The 19,320-nt window shown below is 52.9% G+C and overlaps 3 protein-coding genes across 5 annotated transcripts in view; 2 read left to right on the top strand and 1 right to left on the bottom strand.

Annotated features, from left to right (window-relative positions):
* LOC140680884 (uncharacterized) overlaps positions 1-19,320 on the top strand; it is a 421,560-nt gene that overhangs the window by 237 nt on the left and 402,003 nt on the right. Inside the window, exon 2 of one of the 2 annotated variants that reach the window (XR_012052260.1) lies at positions 3,255-5,374. The exons of the other annotated variant lie outside the window; for it this stretch is intronic. The gene's annotated coding sequence lies outside the window, so the exon portion shown is untranslated. Of the gene's footprint in view, positions 1-3,254; positions 5,375-19,320 lie in introns of those variants that run through there. 2 annotated transcript variants of the gene reach the window in all.
* LOC140680909 (uncharacterized) overlaps positions 1-19,320 on the bottom strand; it is a 692,735-nt gene that overhangs the window by 544,394 nt on the left and 129,021 nt on the right. The window lies entirely within an intron of this gene.
* LOC140680993 (uncharacterized) lies at positions 16,898-18,216 on the top strand. The gene is made up of 2 exons (XM_072919900.1): positions 16,898-16,921; positions 17,488-18,216. The coding sequence occupies exons 1-2, from the start codon at positions 16,898-16,900 to the stop codon at positions 18,214-18,216; spliced, it is 753 nt and encodes a 250-aa protein (XP_072776001.1).

Below are 19,320 nucleotides of genomic sequence, written 5' to 3'. Positions count from 1 at the left end.
GGGTGGGAATGGAACCGGCCCGGAGCGAGCCCCGCCCCCCCCCCGCGGGTGGGAATGGAACCGGCCCGGAGCGAGCCCCGCCCCCCCCGTGGGTGGGAATGGAACCGGCCCGGAGCGAGCCCCGCCCCCCCCCCCGCGGGTGGGAATGGAACCGGCCCGGAGCGAGCCCCGCCCCCCCCCCCGGAGCTCCCAGTTCCTCCCAGCTCAAACCAGTAACGCCCCAGTATGGCCCCAGTTCATCCCAGTGAGCCCAAATCCCCTCCCAGTCCATCCCAGTAACGTTCCAGTAACTCCCAGTTCATCCCAGTAACCTCCCGGTTCCCTCCCAGTAACTCCCAGCTTGCTCAGTTCCCATTCCCAGTCCCTCCCAGTATGCCCAGTTTGGCTTCCCAGTCCCTCCCAGTTCATCCCAGTATGGCCCCAGTCCATCCCAGAAACTCCCAGTTCATCCCAGTCCATCCCAATCCCCTCCCAGTAACCCCAAACCCCAAACCAGTAACTCCCACTTCATCCCAGTCCATCCCAATCCCCTCCCAGTAACCCCAAACCCCAAACCAGTAACTCCCAGTTCATCCCAGTCCATCCCAATCCCCTCCCACTAACCCTAAACCCCAAACCAGTAACTCCCAGTTCATCCCAGTAACCCCAAACCCCATTCCCAGTTCATCCCAGTCCCTCCCAGTTCATCCCAGTGCAAACCAGTAATGTCCCAGTCCATCCCAGTACCTCCCAATCCCCTCCCAGTAACCCCAAACCAGTAACCTCCCAGTCCATCCCAGTTCATCCCAGTACTAACCAGTTCCATCCCAGTCCCTCCCAGTATGATCCCAGTATGGTGTCAGCACAAAAGCAGCACAGTCCCAGTCCCTCCCAGTATGATCCCAGTATGGTGTCAGGACAAAGCCAGCACAGTCCCAGTCCCTCCCAGTAGGGTCCCAGCAGAGCCCAGTCCCTCCCAGTGCTGCCACTCCTGGCATCCCCCAGCCCTCTGTGCGCTCCCCCCTCCTGATCTCCTGAGAGGAGCCCCAAGGGCGGCAGTGCCCAGGCAGGGTCCCCAGGCAGCCCCAGTTTGGATGTGCAGCCCCCAGTTTCCCCAGTTTGCCTCTCCTTTGGCCCGGGCCGGGTTCCCCCCTGGAACAGCGGCTGGGAGCAGCCGAGAGCCCCGCGCTGCCCATCCCGACCTGTCCCGGCTCCATCCCCGCTCCTGCCGCGGGCTGCCGGGGCTGCGGGAACGGGAACCGAGGGTGTCGCTGCTGCTGGGGGAGGAGGAGGAGGGAGGGAAGGGCAGGGATGAAGGAGGAGCGGGAGGTGGGGATGGGGAGGAGGAGGAGGAGGGGGTATGGAAGGGGAGGGATGGAAGAGGAGAAGGAGGTGGGGATAGCGAGGGGCAGGAGGAGGAGGAGGAGGAGGGGGGATGGAAGGGAAGGGATAAAGGAGGACAGGCAGGAGGGGACGGGACACAGGAGGAGGAGGAGGAGCGATGGAAGATGAGGGATGAGGGAGCAGAAGGCAGTGGTGTTAGAGAGCAGGAGGATGGGGAAGGAAGGGCAGGGAGAGAAGGGCAGGGATGGAGGAGGAGCGGGAGGTGGGCTTAGGGAGGAGGAGCTGGAGGAGGAGGAATGGGGATGGAAGAGGAGGGGCGGCAGGAAGAGGAAGAGGTTGAAAGGCGGATGGAGCAGAGCAGAGAGAAGCGCGCGGTCAGCCCTGCCTGAATTCGCAGCCCCCACCTGTGGGATCATCGCCCCCCATCCCGCAGGTGAGCGGGGAGGGGGTGCTCGGGCCAGGTCTCCTGGGGGGTGCCTGGGTTGGGTTTTTTGGGGGGATTTTTGGAGAAGGAAGAACTGCGAAGCGGAGCAGAAAAGGCCCCTTGGGGGGACTCCTTGGAGCTCCGGCAGCCCAGAGCAGGGAAGAAGGGGAGAAGGGAGCCCGGGAGCCCAAACAGCCCCGGCACCCCTGAATGGGGAGAGCCAAGAGGGGGGAGCTTTTGGGATTGCTGGGACTCCCGGCAGCCTGGGGAGGGCGGGCACAGAGGAGAAGGGGGACCCCCAATCCAAGCGTGACCCCAGCAGCTGGGACAGGGGGGAGCCCCGAACAGCAAAGGGGAGGCAGCAGGGACGGGGAACTCCTGGGAGGCTTTTTCAAGGCTGGATCTCGGTGTTCGGGAGGTTTTTATGGAGCCCAGGTGGCCAGGGACTTCTAGAGATGGACTGGGACAAAGGGAGCTTCAAACTCTGTGTGCTCATCCCTTGTTTTCCCCAAACCAGGATTTCCCATTCCCAGCCCCTGGGAGGCTGCGAGGAAGAGGAAGAGCCTCTCCTTGTCCTTCGTCCCCCAGAGCAGGAGCTGAGGATGGAGAGCAGGGAGGACAAATCCCCGCGGCAGAACCTGGTGGAAGAGGCCGTTTTGAGCGGCTCCACGGCGCAGGAACCCGACGGGGAGGAAAAGCCCCGGAGATCCCGCACGAGGAGGGGCTGCAAACGCAGATCGCGGGGATCTGAGGGGGAAAGACCCACCCTGGGCCAGGGAGGTGGCCGGAGATGGAGCCAGAGCTTGGAGCTGGGGGTCCCTGAGCAGCTCCATGATGGGGAGAAGCCCCACAAGTGCTCAGAGTGTGGGAAGAGCTTCAGCCGGAACTCTGACCTGATCAGGCACCAGAGGATCCACACTGAGGAGAGGCCCTGCCAGTGTTCCAAGTGTGGGAAAAGGTTTGAAACCAGCTCCTGTCTCCTCCTGCACTATCCGGTTCACACAGAGGAGAGGTGCTTCTGCTGCCCGGTCTGCGGGAAGGGATTCAGGAAGAACTCCAACCTCACCACGCACCGGCGCATCCACACTAGGGAGAGGCCCTACGAGTGTTCTGAGTGTGGGAAGAGCTTCAGCCGGAGCTCCCACCTGATCGTGCACCAGAGGATCCACACTGGGGAGAGGCCCTACGAGTGTTCCAAGTGTGGGAAGAGGTTTCAGACCAGCTCCGATCTCCTCAAGCACTATCGGGTTCACACAGAGGAGAGGCCCTTCTGCTGCCCCGACTGTGGGAAGGGATTCAGGGAAAACTCAAAACTCATCAGACATCGCCGCATCCACACCGGGGAGAGGCCCTACGAGTGTTCTGAGTGTGGGAAGAGCTTCAGCCAGAGCTCCAGCCTGATCAGGCACCAGAGGACCCACACTGGGGAGAGGCCCTACGAGTGTTCCAAGTGTGGGAAGAGGTTTCAGACCAGCTCCTCTCTCCTCCGGCACTATCGGGTTCACAGGGAGGAGAGGCCCTTCTGCTGCCCCGACTGCGGGAAGGGATTCAGGTTCAACTTCACCCTCATCCAACATCGCCGCATCCACACTGGGGAGAGGCTCTACGAGTGTGGGGAGTGTGGGAAGAGATTCTCAAGGAACTCTCACTTGACCGAACACCAACGGAGGCACCGGTAAGGGAAGCCCTGCGAGTGCCCCGAGTGCGAGAAGAGCTAAACTCCATCCCCCACTGGAGGACCCACATTGGGCACAGCCCTGGTGACCCACATTCCCTGTCATCCATGTTGGGAACACACCTGGCTGCTTCTCCTTTTATGTTGACCTGCATGTTTTTCTCTTCTCAATCTCTCTGCGCTCCAAAAGCCAAGAGGGATCAATCTTTCACCTCAAAACCACTCACATCCCACTGACAACAAATGAATTTTAACCACAGAGCCTCAATCCCGCCTCAAATTGTTTGCTCCCACCTCAAAAAAAACCAATCCCACACCAAACTCACTCGAATCCACAGCTGCCAGGGTGAGATGGGTTTGGGAGGAGATCGGGAAAAGTGGGATCCCAGTTTTGAGCGGTGAGATGGGGATTGTGTGGGGCTGGGTGGCTGGGATGTATTTGATAGCAAATAAAACTTTTAGACTTAGTAATTTCTTTGCCGTTCATCTCCAGTCTGTGGCAGTTCTGTTTTTCAGGGCACCACCTTCTCAGCTGATTGTGTTTGTGTCCTCCTTTCCCTCCCACCTCTCTTTGCCTGCTCTGTTTCTATCTCCGTGTCTCCCTTGAGCCAGGGACCTACAAAGACCCTCCCCCAATTTAATTTCCTCAGGGAGCACCAAAGATCCTCCCCTGATTTAATTGAATCCTCCTCTAATTTAATTGCCCCCTCTGCCCCCAATGACCCACTCCTGATTTTTTAATTATTTTATTTCCCAATTATTATTTTATTTCTTAGTTCAGGAGCTGAAGTTATGGAGGCCAGCAGGGAAATGTCTCTGTAGGATTTTGCTCCACTTGGCTTTCAGCCCCTTCTCAAGAGCTTTGCCTTCGAGGGCAAAGGGAATGTCTTTTCCTGGCTGGGAGCTGAAATTCCAGACCTCTGGAATGTGTGCAGGGCCATATAGACTGGGATCAACCAGAGATTGGGATCACATATGCACCGAGATCCTGTGGTCTAGGATCAACTAAGGACTGGGATAAATTAGGGACTGGGGCCCTACAGACTGGAATGAACTGAACTGGGATCAAATACGGACAAGGATCAAATATGGACTGGGATCCTATGGACTGGTATCAACAAGGGACTCGGATAAAATAGGGACTGGGATCCTACAGACTGGGATCAAATTGGGACTGAGATCATATGGACTTGGATCAACTGGAGACCTGGATCAACTACAGACTGTGTTCAAATAGAGACTGGGATCAGATGTGGATTGGGATCCTATGGATTGGGATCAAATATAGACTGGGATAAAATTGGGACTGGGGTCAGATATGGACTGGGATCATATGGCCTGGGATCAAATATAGACTGGGATAAAATTGGGACTGAGATCAGATATGGACTGGGATCATATGGCCTGGGATCATATATCTTGGGGAAGATCAGATAGGAAAGCCTTATAAATATGACTGCCTGGCAAAAGGTTTAGAAAATACAGAGACTGAGATGGTAACAAGTTGTGACATACCAAACCGTAGTTACTGCACAAGTAGAACACAATAGCACAGCCGGGACGAAGACAATCCCCCCTTCTGGTTGAACAATGCCCTTACCTACAGGTAGGTCCAAGGGTCAAATGGACTGTTGGATCTCACCCCAATGTATGGTTCATCCCACACCTGTAACCCTCCCCTGAAGCATCAGGAGTCTGTGACCCCGTTGGCCTGAGTCTTGTTCCAGCCCACCTTGAAGCCCCTGACAAGGAGTCCCTGAGGAGCCAGACGCTCTCTTGGAACTTCCCTTCTCTTGGAAATGCCCCTCTCCTGGAACATCCTCTTGGGATCCTCTCTTATCTCCCTCTACCCCTTGCCTCTCCCTTCCCCCACGCCCTCGGGCCTGCCACGGGTCAGGTCTGGTGACTCCAAGCAGGGCCTTTCACCCTCTCTAATAAACCAGATATTCTAAGGGCAGCCTCCAGAGATCTCTCGTCTCCATCCACCCAAAGCGTCCTGGAGTCCAGCGTCCTCGCAATATAGACTGGGATCAACTAGGGACTGGGATCAAATACAGACTGGGATCAAATATAGTCTGGGATAAAATATGGACTGGGATAAAATAGGGACTGGGATCAAATACGGACTGGGATCAAATATAGTCTGGGATAAAATAGGGACTGGGATCAAATACGGACTGGGATCAAATAGGGACAGGGAACAACTAGAGACTGGGATCAAATATCAAACTGGGATCCTATGGACTGGGACAAACTGGACTGGGATTATATGGAATTGAGATCCTATGAAACAGCATAAACTTTCTAACATGACACATATAATATTCATTGTAACACTTGCGAAAAGCCAATTATAAATATGCATTTGTCACAATCTCTCCTCTTATTCTTTATAAATCATTTGGCTTGAGCAATATTTCTTATCCTCTTGCATTCTTTGGACTCTGTTGGTCATCAAATAAAACATGGGATTATACAAAGAAGAAATATCAAAACACTTGTAACACATAAAAGGAAGAATCCTAATTTCTTCCACCATCCCATTCTCAATACATTACCCCACCTGTTAGTTTTTAACATTGTTTTCCCTTTGGTTTTTTTTGGACTGATACCAGGGTCATAATTTTTTTCTGATATCCTTTGTTTATTCCAGGATGACACCCTCATTGCCATCTATTTTCAACAATCTGTACACCCCATTCTTTAGCCAATAAATAGCGTAAAGCCAACCTATTTTAATACACTGCAGTTATAGTTTGGCTTTGCTGACTCAGTATTAATTCCAGTGCCTGAGCAGCTTTGTTTGTTATCTCCTCTATAACTGCTTGGAGTCCTATAATGCGATGCAGTATATAATTTGGGGTTAATACAGAGCTAGACTGCTGTGCTGGTTTCACCTTTTTGTTTACTAATTGCTTTTTTACCGAATCTTGGACTATATGTCTAAGATCAAATGTAAAACAAATCCATCTCTCTCCTTTTGGACATTCCATGCTCCAAGTATTACTACTTTTTCCTAAGTTCCTTGTAATCCAATATTTTCCCCATTTTGCCTGCAGGTACTCAGTTTGGTTGGTCTGTGGCTGTTGACATGGGTGTGTGCAACAAAAAGGAACTTTGGTTCCTTTCCGTGTAATACTTTCTGTAGCATTTGGGACACGATCTTGCTGGTATCTCAGAAGGGAAAAGACAACAAATGAGAGACAGAAACAGGAATGACAGAGGTCTGGCATGGCTTATACCCCCACCTCCCCTGCCTGTGGGGTTGCTTCCCACAGCAGGTACGTGTGATCTTCTCGGTGGTGAGTACAGTGCTCAGTCCAGGCTTGCCCTCTGTTTCCCTTGTCACTCCTTTTTACTCATTTTTTTAGGCAAGTCCTTTTTGACACTCCTTAACTGTGGTTTCCCACCATTCCTCAGGTATCTCTCAGTCAACAGGCACTAATCCATCCACAAAACAAAGTTATTACTTCAGTTGTTTTGGGTTCTATCTGTATAGGGAATTGATTCAGTACTGATACCTCTTGCAACAAGAACATAGATTTTGTGAGCTACAACACCAATTATTCCCATAATTTGAACATTCACTTGTAACCCAGCTAGCGTGTCCAGTATTGGGATGAATCACATAAAGTATACAGTACAGTACTGATGGCAATTTCCCTTCTTCCCTGTACAAGCCACAGGCTGAGGCCAGGCTATAAGAACTCTTTGACTAAAACACTCCCGACCCTCCTGTTTGAAGTGGCAGTGTTCCTCTGCCAAGGAGGTGCCGGAGGCGTCTCAGGGTTTATTCAGGCCGGGCTTAGAACCAGTGATGCAAGCTTTGCCTTATTTCTCAGTGAGGTGTTATTCTTTGTACCTGCCTTGGATCATTTGTGTCTTCCCAAACCATTACCACCCAGTCCTGGTTGGAAGTCAGTTTGGTATCACCTGGTTTAGATGTGATAGTCCATTCCTCAAGTTTCTTCACAAGTCCTTTGGTTTTGCTGGCATGAATTCACCCTCTTTCTGTGGTTTGGATTGCTGCTTTAACGGTACCTGGAAAGGATTTCTTAATAACAGTGTTAAAAGAAAAACAATACTGCATGAACTTTTACCATTAGTTTTCTTTAAAATATTCTGAGTTTAACTAAACTCTTTTTCTACAGCCACTTCTTGTATCCAGCTGTGTTAATAGCTGCAGAGACCAATTCTTCTTCCTGTGAGCTATAATTAGTTAAATAAAAAAGACCAGGCCAATTTTAACATGAGATGTATCACAGCTCTTGCCTTTTACTTTTTGGGTAACATTTAACTGTTTTAGTCTTACAGACTTTAAGTCTTCAGAACAAAAGCCTTCTCTTCTTAACAACAGCAATCAGAAAGAAAAAACAAATCTTGCTTAAGACAATAAACCACTTTGTGAGAGTCACAATCTCTGCCTTGATCTTATCTCTACTGGTGGTCCTGTTCACAGCCTTGGGTTTAACTCTGTCCTTCCCCACTTCCCCCCCTCCTTGTTGTCACTCTGCCTAGCAGGAATGGGGGAGAACTTACAGATAGCTGTGGGTGAGGGGACCTTGGGTGTGTATTTCGCTCTCCCCTTCTCTCTCTTTCTCTCTCTCTCTCCCTTTCTATCTCTTTCTCTTTCTTTTTCTCTCTTCACATTTCAGCAGCCACATTCCCATATCGGTCCACTTTCTAACATTAATCCTACATCCTGGAGAGGTGAGTCTGCCAATCACCTCTCCCCCCTTTTTCAACTTCCTTACAAAGTAAATTACTTTTGTTATGCATGTTCTGCAGGCCTGTAATTCACAGCACCCTCCACCAAGGCTACCAGCCACTCACAGCTGACAGTGCAAAAATAAAGACTTGGTTTGCTATCACAATTTTTCCATTCACAAGCTTGAAAAGGTTGCAGGAACAAAGTAAACAACAACTTACTTCCAAAGTGACCCTGCCTGCACCAAAACAAATTTAAGGCAATGCTAGTTAGTGCAATGCAATTTGCAACGAAGCCAAGGTTTGATTTGGGAAGGCCATCTGAGGACACAGAGCATGAGTTTTACAAATCTGTATTTTGAAGAGGGAATGGACAAAATAGGAATAGAGTTGAGGGCAGGGGGAGGACAGCAAGTGAGGAATTTTTCTCTGCAATACTCTCTTTTTGACTGCCAGGAAACACTCTAACACTCTCTCCAAGGAGATAAAGAAAAGCTCATAAAAAACAATCTACATTACATATACTACCATTCATCTACATTTATTCACTTTTATTTTTCACTAACTCTCACATACAACAACAAGATACTTTTTACTTTCAAACAGTCTACATTACATATCTACACCCTGAGTGCTGTTGGAATGTTAATCCCTCAACCCAGCAGGTTTGAATCCTGGATGCTCTTGGGCACTCTTATCCCTCATTCCGGCACTCCACGGGGTTCCTCTTCTTCCTAAGATCCAGTCCCAGTTTCTCTGGGAGGGATTCTCTCTTTTTTTATCACTCGCTTGGTCTCTTTACTGGCCGTTTTTTCACATGAAAAAGACGAAAAGCAGCATGAGAGACTACAGCAATCACTTGGCAAGTCTGGGATACCCAGCAGCTTCTGTCACACACATTCATTCCCCCCTTATCCGCCCCATCCCAACAAATACTCACCTATCCTTTGTCCTTGGGTCTTGGTTCTTCGTGTACACTTTAGTCTTGGGGCTAATTACTGTGGTTTTAGGGAATGCTTTCCCTTTTCTTTGTTTTACTGTCTCCTTTTGCCCATAGATCATAACCTGTGTCTGGTCACACACCAGGGGAACAGAGCGAGGCTGCCTAAATAGGGCAGGACCCGTCTTCCTCACCCTGACTCTCCAAGGCCCGGCAGAGAGGTGTTAAAAACCATCCTTTACTACCATAATTGTGAAAAACGCCAATCACTTGGCTGTTAAATTTTTAATAATAATAATATGGTTATTAAAATAGTAATACAATTAGAGTAATAAAAATTTAGAGTTAGGACAATTACAAGACAATAAAAAGCAAAGAATTAAGGATGTCCAGATGCTCTGGGGCACTTAAGCCACAACAAGCATACCTTGTGAACAAAGGAATCACCCCTAAAACTACACTATTGCATATTCATATATCCTTCATGGTTATGCATACATTCTATTTAAAACAAGAAACTCTGTCTGTTATATGCCAACTATTTCCTTTAATCCCCATGGCATCTTCGAGTCCGAGCAAGGCCTGAAGAAATTAGATTCTTCTGACAAGAAAACCATAAATTCCTCTTCTTTGGAAGATTTGGGTGTTCTGTGATGGTTATGTCAAAGCGAGTATGTCATTCCTTAAAAGAAAACCCAGATACATAGTTTCTATTTTAACTACTAAAGCTTCAATTTAACTACACAACTACATTTACAGTACTATTAAAATGTTAATACAGCACTACTATTCAAACTAACACATGTGCATTTTTCACCTTGGGCGTCTGGTGGAGTATCCCCGGAAAGTGCCCATCTCTGCAGGGAGCCACGTTTTTTCAATTGTAAATTAGGTCTTTCTTTCTCTGTCATCTGTGGTTTCCAGTCTTTCCCGGCTGGGTCTTCAGGTCTTTTAAAACTTTAAGAATCTTTTTCTACTAGCACAACTGACTTCATGTATATTTTACATAATCACGAATTATTCCATAATTTATATTATAATGGGGCTGCACAGATCCCCCTGCAGGTCCGTGGCGATGCAGAGATCCCCCGCAGGTCCGTGGCGATGCAGAGATCCCCCTGCAGGTCCGTGGGGATGCAGAGATCCCCCTGCAGGTCCGTGGGGATGCAGAGATCCCCCTGCAGCTCCGTGGGGATGCAGAGATCCCCCTGCAGGTCCGTGGGGATGCAGAGATCCCCCTGCAGCCCCTGGAGGAGCCAGGCTGGAGCTCGGGGATGCCTGAGAGGAGGCTGTGACCCCGCGGGCAGAGGGGCCCCGCTGGAGCAGCCTGGCCTGGCAGGACCGAGCCCGTGGCACAGTGACCCACGCTGCAGCACTTGGAGGGGGCTGTGCCCCAGGGGATGGACTCGGCTCGGAGAAGTTCCTGGAGAAGTCTCGGCTGGGAGAGAGCGCAGGGTGCAGCAGGGAACGACTCCTGTCCCTGAGCAGAGGGAGAAGCCGCGGGGGATGAGCTGAGCATGGCCCCATTCCCTGTCTCCTGCCCTGCCGGGGGAGGAGGTGCAGCTGGGAGCAGGGAGGCGTGGGGAAAGCTGCATTTAAGGCTCTGCACTGACTTCTCCTTATCCAGCTCTGAGTCTTTGCAGTTTTCTGCCAGAAATCTCTCCCCTCCCCCGCTCACCCACAGGCCTTTGGGCAGGTTTCCCTTTTTGGGGGAAATGAAAGCCAAGCACCGATGCACTAATGAGGGGCAGGAGAAGGGAGGCTCCCGGGCTTCCCGCAGAGCCGGAGGCACGGAAGGCGCAGGGCCGGGAAAGCCGTGGCGGGAGGTGCGGAGAAGTTTGTTTGTGTGGGCAGCTCAATCCCGCCTCGGGCCCGGGCCCGTGCCGGGGCTGTTGCTCATCTCCGGCTTTGCCCTCACGCAGCGCGGGGGGCCCTGAGAGCGCGGGGCGAGTCTGGGCCGTGCGCAGAGCCCGCCCCCAGCTCGCTGCCATTGGCCGCTGGTGCCGTCAGTCGCGGTTGCGGCGCGCTGATTGGTGGGAGCGGGGCGCAGCACGGCCCCGGCGGCGGGCTGAGGGCGGCCGTGGGCGGGCAGCGGCGCCATTGGCGCCGGGAGCGTCTGTGCGGGCCCGGGAGCGGCGGCAGCGGCCGGAGCGCGGTGAGGCGGCGTCGGCGGAGCTCGGAGGCGGCCCCGGCGCAGGTGGGAGCCGCGCTGGGTTCTGCGGGGGCTCGGGGCTGGCTGCGGGCGGAGGGGGCGGCAGGGGGCTGCGGCGGGTCGGTGGTGCCGTGTCCGGCCCGTGCTGGCCCCGGGCTGAGGGCGCGGCGGGAGCGGCTGCCCGCGGTCTCCTTCCCGCCGGGGCCTGGGCAGGAGCCGCTGCCGGAGCAGCGCTGGCTCGGCCCGGCTGCTGTGGGTAGGACCGAGGGGGCTGCCCCGCGGCCGGGAGTGTGCGGGGAAATTCCCGTCGCCGGAGGTTTCTGTGGCCGGAGGAGAGCGAGGAGTCCTGTAAAAGTGACTTTATTGCTGAGCAGGGGGAGAGGCCGTGGGGCATTTGCCGTGCGCTCTCTGCCATGGTTGTAGTCCGCAGCCTCCTTTTTATCCTCATTTTCCCGGCCGCATCTCCCTCTGCCTTTGCCCACGGGCTGAGGTCCTTGGAAGGTTCAGACTTCCCGATGCGCCTGCTGCCTGTCCTCGTTAATATGCACCCTCCTTTTGTATAACAGCCGGTATTCATGGCTCTGTTAAGCCTTTGTTCTCCTGGAAGTTCGGGAATTTAGCGGGACTTTGAGAAATTGTGTGGCTCAATTTGTGAAATTTATTGGAACTGATGGTTTTCCCCGTTACTTCCTTATCTACAAGTGCCTGGCCCTATCACCAGGCAGATTCACTCCTCAACTCTGTTTTGTTCTTCCCGGGTCCTCTTTAGTTTTGGGATTATTCTCGGTGCCCTCATTCCCTGTCCTTTTGTAGCCGTTTGTGGATCAGGAGGCCTGGCTGCCACCTGCATCCCCTGGCTCAGCTGCTGGATGAGCTGCACTGCCAAGGTGTGGAGCATGGTAAAAAGATGAGAGTTGCTGCAGCACAGAAGAGGAGAAGCAGCATTCGTTTAACCCCTGGTGTGCCGGGGAGCCACGAAAGCATGTCACATTCCCATCCTTTCCATGTTTGGACCAATACATAAACTGCTCTCCTTTTTCCTTTGTTATCTTTTTCAGCACTTTTCCTTTGTCGTCTCTTTGCCCACAGCAGTTTGAGCCATTTAGTTTTGCACAAACTCCCTTTTTTCCTGCTCACAGATAATCTGATCTCATCCCCTGGTGAAATGTTGTGTTCCTCTTTCAGTGGCTTGGTCAGCAGGAAGGTCAGGAGCTGGAGCTGTCTGGTTGGTTCTTCTTTTGAGGACAGCTTTTAATCTAATGATGCCATTGAAATGATAAATGGGTTCTCTGCTTCCTGATATGAATTGGTTTGGGCTCCCAGGGGCTGGTCCATGGTGTTGAAGAATTTTTTCTGGTGGCCCTTCATCTTTTTCTCATTTCTGGGTGCTCCCTGCAGCCGGGGCTGCATCAATGACTGCATTTTTCTAAATACATCATCAAATACTTGAATTCCAACTAATTTCCCTGGACTTGTTCTAGCAAAAGCCCCAGTGCTCTGATACACCCTGTACAGCACAGACAGTGGCAGCAGATGTTGGAGTGGGCAGGGGGATGATCCCCCCCCTTATTTTAGTGAATTTTTCACAACATTCTCCATTTGCTGTTTCCCTTTGCAGCCTCAGCCATTTCTGTTTCAGAGTCAGATCCTCACCATGGGCTCTGCCTTCAGCCGTGCAGATTCCATCTGTGCAAGCAGGCAGAGCTTGGGGTGAGGGGCAGAGGGAATCAGCCAATTCCTGCCCCAGGCAAGAAGAGCCAGGTACATTGTCCCCACTCTGCCCCTGCAGTGGTAATTTGCATTTCTAAAGCTCCTCCTGGGTGCCTGGAATGCAGCTTCTCTTCCAGAGCAGCCTTCAGCAGCCTCACATGTGCCCCCCCCAACCTGCTGTTTTTTCTTTTTTTTTTTTCTTTTAAATCTTCTATTTATTTTCTTTTCCTTCAAATCTTCTATTTATGAGTTAAAGGGTCACCTTTAAATCTCTTCTAGCTTCACAAAATGTTGCCTAAAGGTGAACGTCGAAAAACCCAGACCAAAATTTTTCTATCTCTAAGAGACACACTCAAACATACACAAAAAAATTCCAAGTCAATGAAATTTTTTCTACTTCTCCTCTAAGTAAAAACTCATTCTCTCATCCCTTACCCAAACCTAACTGGCATTACAGAAGTAGGATTAATTTAAAAATACTCTAATGCTCTAAACTTAGCACTGAAACTGCAGGAAAAAGAAAAACTCCAACAATATGTTTATTGTTAGAGTCAAGGCATTCCTTGATTCTGGCCAAGATGTGCAACAGAAATCATTCCATCCCCACATAGCCCGGGTGTGCAGAGAAAATCGTTCCATGACACGTAAAGTATCAGTAAAATATATTGGAGTATATAATAAATAAAATACTATCGGAGTAAAAGCTCCATGGCTTTTACTAGATTTTTCCCAAACTTGATACAGTCAGAACCAGTCTAAATCCACTGGTTTAATGTTCCAAAGTTTCAAGTTGTGCAGTTTTTAGTATTTGGTTTCCTATTGGACCCCAGATTTCTTTGCTTCTGCTGTTAATGAGGTGGGAAGTGCTGGATTTCCTTCTCAGCCTTTTGCAGACCAGGTGTCTGCAGCCCTGGCAGTGTCTGGGGTAGGTGTTGGTTGCTGTTTGCTGCTGGGGTTGATGTTTTGCTGCTGGGGTTTTATCTTTGTGGGTATCTTTTGGGCCATTCCCAGTGTGTTGAGGTGTTAAACTCATCTCCATTGAGTGGTGTAACATCCCTTAACAAAACCTTTAACATTTCTTTCCCCAGGGCCAAGGCAAAGCAAGCCTGAGTAGAGAAATCAAAGGTTAACAATGTTAAAGTCTGTGAGCTGGTGTATTTTCCATCAAAGCCATGGCAGGCAGGGCAATGTGTGAGTGTAAGTGAGAGCCAGAGTGGAATTGTCCCGTGCTCTTGCCCAGCAGCTGTGGCAGGGCAGGCCCAGAGAGCGCTGAAGCTGCAGCAGTGGCAGCAAGGGCTGTCCCCGGTGGCTGGAGCTGCCAAAGGAGGGTGGCCAGGCCGAGGATTTCAGCAGAGGATGTGTGGGCCGATGTCCTGCTTGGATGTTGGCAACAGCAAAGTGCCAAGGCAGGCTCTGTGCCAGCCCAGCTTCCTGTGGGAGAGATTGCACCAGAGACAGGATTCTGGCCACAGACTGCTTTAACTGTGCATCCCTTATCTCACCCCTGCACTAGGTGGAGAATTCCCAGGGTAAGGAATTCCCGAGATCAATTCCAAGGGGAAATAATTGAATATCTGCCCTGGGTCTGGCTCTTCTTCTTGCCCAAGCCAATGGCAAAAGCCGTACCCATGGCATCTTGGTTTCTATCCCCAGCTTCCAAAGGTGTTTCTTTCCATCCCCTTTCATTCTTTGTACCCAGCCTGAGCTCTGGGGGTGCCAGGGGTTCTGGAGGTCCCATTGTATTCCTAAAGCTGCCATAACCCCCTGGAGGTTCTTTCCTGTAAAATGAGCTCTGCTGTCTGAGTCTATGACTTCCACAATCCCTTTTATATGGATTACTCCTTTCAGTGGTTGCTGAGCAATCAGGATTGCTTTTGCCGACACTGGGCCCTGGGTGCTGGGGCCCCCTTGGGCCCTGGGGTTGATCCCTCAGGGGCTGTTGGAACTCTGCCATGGCCTTTGCCTTCAGCTTGACCTTTTGCTCATCCCTCCTTTCCTTCAGCTGCTGTGCCTTTGTGCCCAAGTGCTGCAGGGCCTTCTTCTGCCACTCCTGCAGCCCCGGTCACTGCCTGTGGGTGCTCATCCTCTGAGAGCTGCTGAGCTTTCTGCAAAGTCTTTCCTTTCTGCAGGGACCCAAACCAAATCCTTCACAGAAAATCCTGATCCATCCATATGTAATCTGCATTTCCCAGATGTTGCTTTGTTTTGCTCCTTGTGCTCAGGGTCCCCTGCACAGCCCGTGTGGCAGAGCCGGTGCCTGTCCTGCCGCAGTGTCCAAAGGCGGCCCCCCCGGCGGGCAGGGCCGGCAGCTCCCCGGGGCCGGGCAGCGGCCGGGGCGTCCCGCAGCCTCCTGGGGGCCGGGGGCCACTGCCGGCCCTGCCCGGGGCTGGTGGGCTCAGGCAGCGCCCGGCGCTGAGCCCCGGCTGCCCCACAGCCCCGGCCCGGCCCCGCAGCTCCCCACAGGCCCCCAGCCCTGCTCCCGGTCCCGCACCTCTGCGCCCGCTGCTGCCGCTGCCCACCACAGAGAAACCCCTGACATCCTGACCTCCTGCTTTTCCTCTCCTGGAAACTGGGAATTTAAAGTATCAGCTGGCAAATTGTCAGGATAAGACCCTGCTGAAAACCATCCCAATCCTGAGTATTTTTCTGTTCCTCCTCTTTGCCATCATCCTTTTTCTTACCACATAGATTCCTCCTGCTGCTTCTGTCCTGAACCATATTGCTGCACACTCCCCTTCACCTGATCCCTTCCCAGCACACCAACACCATCCATCCCCTGTTGTCCAAATCCCTTCTCCCCTTCCCTTATTGCCCCCTGGGTGTCCATGTCCTTAATTACCTCTGGGGAATGTGCAAACTACCTCAGCATTCTCCCAAGGGACCCTTCAGAGACATTTTGGGGTCATCATCCCTTTGGCCAGGACCCCTCCCTGGCTTTCCCTTTTCTCCCCTCCATGGGTGCCCTGCCATGTTCACTCCCCGAAGATCCCAGGGCACTCACTGATGAGATTTTCAGTGCTCTCTCCCTGCTGACTCTTCACAGACCCCCCTGATGTGTCACTCGTCTGTCTCCTGGTCACTCCCGGGTCCCCAATCAATCCCCGGTGCCGCCGCCAGCCAAGGGAGCCGATCACCCAAAGTGGGTGAGGCACCTTCAGCTGCACTCCCTGCCCCAGGGTGTGTGGAAAAATTGACATCACCAGAGGATTCTGTCCACAAAGCAGACAGAGGAGTCCTGTGAAACTTAATTTCATTCCTAAAAATGGGAGAGGCCATGGAACATTCCCCATGGGATCTCTCCAATTGTTGGAGGACACAGCCTCCTTTTAATCCTAATTCTCCTGGCCACAGCTCCCTCTGCTTTCCCCACTGGCTGAAGTACTTGAGAGCTACAGACTTCCCAATCCACCTACTACATACTCCCTTAAAATGCTCCCTGCTTTTATATAGCAAATGATATTCATGGCTCTGTTAAGTCTTTGTTGTGCTTCTGGAAGTTCATGAATAGAGCAGGGCCTTGGCTGAGCAGCAGTCTGTGTCATCAATTAATAACATTTTCTGAAACTGATTCTTTCTCCTGTCACTCCCTTGTGTACATCTCCCTGGCCCTCTGAGCCTTCCCCAGCTGGACTCCCCCCCTCGGCCCCATCGCCCCCCTCGGGGAATTTGGGGAGGTGGGAGTGGGGCAGTGCCAAGGCCGGGCCCCCCCGCGCTGTCCTGGCGGGAGCGGCTGCAGTGGGGACCGAGTGCGGGCGGGAGCGGCCGAGAGCCCAGCGCTGCCCCAGCCCGACCTGCCCCAGCTCCATCCCTGCCCCTCGGCTGGGATGCTGTGGGTCTGGGGGGAAGAGGGAGCCGGCAGTGGGTGCTGGGCCTGGGGGCAGGAGGAGAAGGGAAGGCGAAGCAGGCTTGAGGAACAGAATGGTCAAACGATGCAGGTGGCAGGAGAAGGTGGGATTGTGCAGGAGGATGAATAGCAGGAGGAAGTGGAGTGTAAGGAAGAGGAGATATAGAAGAGGAGGAGGAGGAGGAGCAGAAGGAGGAAGCAGCAGAAGGTTCCACTCCTCCCTGTATCTGCAGCCTCCCCCCAGCCCCAGGAGCGTTTCTCCCCCCACATGCAGCAGGTGACTGTGGAGGGGGATCCAGGATTTTCACGGGGTGAATCTTGGTGTTTCTGAGCTTTCTTGGGCTAAATGTTGGTGCTTTGGTTTTATGTGGCAGCTGAATCGTTATGTTTTGGAGGAGGTTTTTGCTGACTTGTGATGTTTGGGGAGTTTATGATCTGTATCTTGAAGTTTGTAGGATTTTTGGGCTGAATCTTGGTGTTTTGGAGGTTCTTACAGACACAAGATTCCCAATGACTTCCTGAGATGAACTTGGGCAAGGAGGAACCTCCAGTCCAAGGTGCTCTCCTCTTGGTTTTTTTCCCCAAACCAGGATTTTTCATTCCCTGGATGTGCCTGGATGGAGGAGGAGGAAAAGCCCCGGAGATGCTGCAGGAGGAGGAGCTGCAAACCCAGCCCAGGGAGCTGCAGGGAGAAAAGAACCCCCTGAGCCAGGAAGGCGGGCGGAGATCCAGCCAGAGCTCGGAGCTGGTGGAGAAGCCTCATGGCAGGGAGAAGCCCCACAAGTGCTTGGAATGTGGGAAGGGTTTCAGCCGGAGCTCCCGCCTGATCGAGCACAAGAGGATCCACACTGGGGAACGGCCCTACGAGTGTGGGGAGTGTGGGAAGAGGTTTCGGACCAGCTCCGAACTCCTCAAACATGAGCGGAGTCACACAGAGGAGAGGCCCTTCCGCTGCCCCGACTGCAGGAAGGTCTTCAAGCACAACTCCCACCTCACCGTGCACCGGCGCATCCGCACCGGGGAGAGGCCCTACGAGTGTGGGGAGTGTGGGAAGGGCTTCAGAGACAGCTCAGACCTGGTCCGGCACCAGGTGATCCACATTTGTGAACGGCCCTATGAGTGCTTGGAATGTGGGAAGAGCTTTGGGTGGAGCGCAGCCCTGAGAACACACCAGCGCATCCACACCGGGGAGAGGCCCTATGAGTGTCCCCGGTGTGGGAAGAGGTTTCAGACCAGCTCCCATCTCCTCCTACATGAGCGGAGTCACACAGAGGAGAGGCCCTTCCGCTGCCCTGACTGTGGGAAGGGCTTCAACCAAAACTCCCACCTCACCGTGCACCGGCGCATCCACACCGGGGAGAGGCCCTACGAGTGTGGGGAGTGTGGGAAGAGCTTCTCACAGAGCTCAAACTTGACCCAGCACCAACGGAGGCACCACTAAGGGAAGCCCTGTGAGTGCCCCGAGTGAGGGAAGAGCTTGGAGTGAAGGAAAAGAGTGAGCGAAGAGCTTGGAGTGAGGGAAGAGAGTGAGGGAAGAGCTTGGAGTGAGGGAAGAGAGTGAGAGAAGAGCTTGGAGTGAGGGAAGAGAGTGAGGGAAGAGCTTGGTGCGCTCCTCCAGCTCCATCCCCCATGGGAGGATCCGGGCTGGATGATCCCCAGTGACCCCCGTGGGGCAGAGCCCTGCTGATCCGTGGTCCTGGTGATCCATGCTGGGTGTGGGGAAGGTGTTGGCTTCTTCTCCTTGTGCTGCTGTGATTTGGGTGGGTTCCCATGGATGGGGGATGGGAGGTGAGTGGGGGGTCCTGGTGCACTGGGGGGGGCTCATAGCTTGGGGGTTCTCAGCGATTTGGGGGGCTTGGTGAAGGGGGGAAGCAGTGAATGGAGGGATCCCAGTAAATTGGGGGGGACCCTGATGATAATAGTGGGCCTTGGGAGATAACGGTGGGGGGAAAGGACCAAACCCTAAGGGACTCCCCTGGTGCTGGTTAACCCCCCGTGCCCCCCCAGCCCTTGGGGTCTCCCACAGTCCCTGCACTGTTCCTGGGGGTCCCGCGGCTCTGGGGGGTCAAAGCAGAGGGATGGAACCTCCATCATGGATGGGGGGCACAAAGGGGGTCCGGGCCCAGTGCTCAGCGGGGTCAGTGCACGAGGGGGGCCCGGTCCCTGTCCCGGTGCACAGGGGTGGCGCTGCCTGGGGGGTCCCGGTGCTTGTGGGGTTCCCAGGGTTCGATGGGGGTCCGGTCCCTATCCCGGTGCTTGGTGAGGGGGGGAGCAGTGCCTGGGGGGCTCCCACTGCTCGGTAATTGGGGGGTGTCAGAATCCAGGACATCCCTCTGGCTGCCTGGATGGCTCAAGACCCTGTCAGGGGCCTCGGAGACCTTGGCATGGTGTCAAGAACACCGGTGGCTGTGATTTTAGCCCCTGGAGAAAATTGCCAACTTTGTATGGGGAATTACAAGGCACAAGGGTTTGAGTAGCATGGTAGGTGAATTAACACAGGGTGGAAAAGTAGAATTTTAACACTTTAAAATACGGGGTTCAATGG

The sequence above is a fragment of the Taeniopygia guttata genome, chromosome 30, assembly GCF_048771995.1.
Source record: "Taeniopygia guttata chromosome 30, bTaeGut7.mat, whole genome shotgun sequence".
In the NCBI taxonomy this organism is placed as follows: domain Eukaryota; kingdom Metazoa; phylum Chordata; class Aves; order Passeriformes; family Estrildidae; genus Taeniopygia; species Taeniopygia guttata.
The sequence above is the reverse complement of the archived record's forward strand: the minus strand, read 5'-3'. Positions and strand labels throughout refer to the sequence as shown.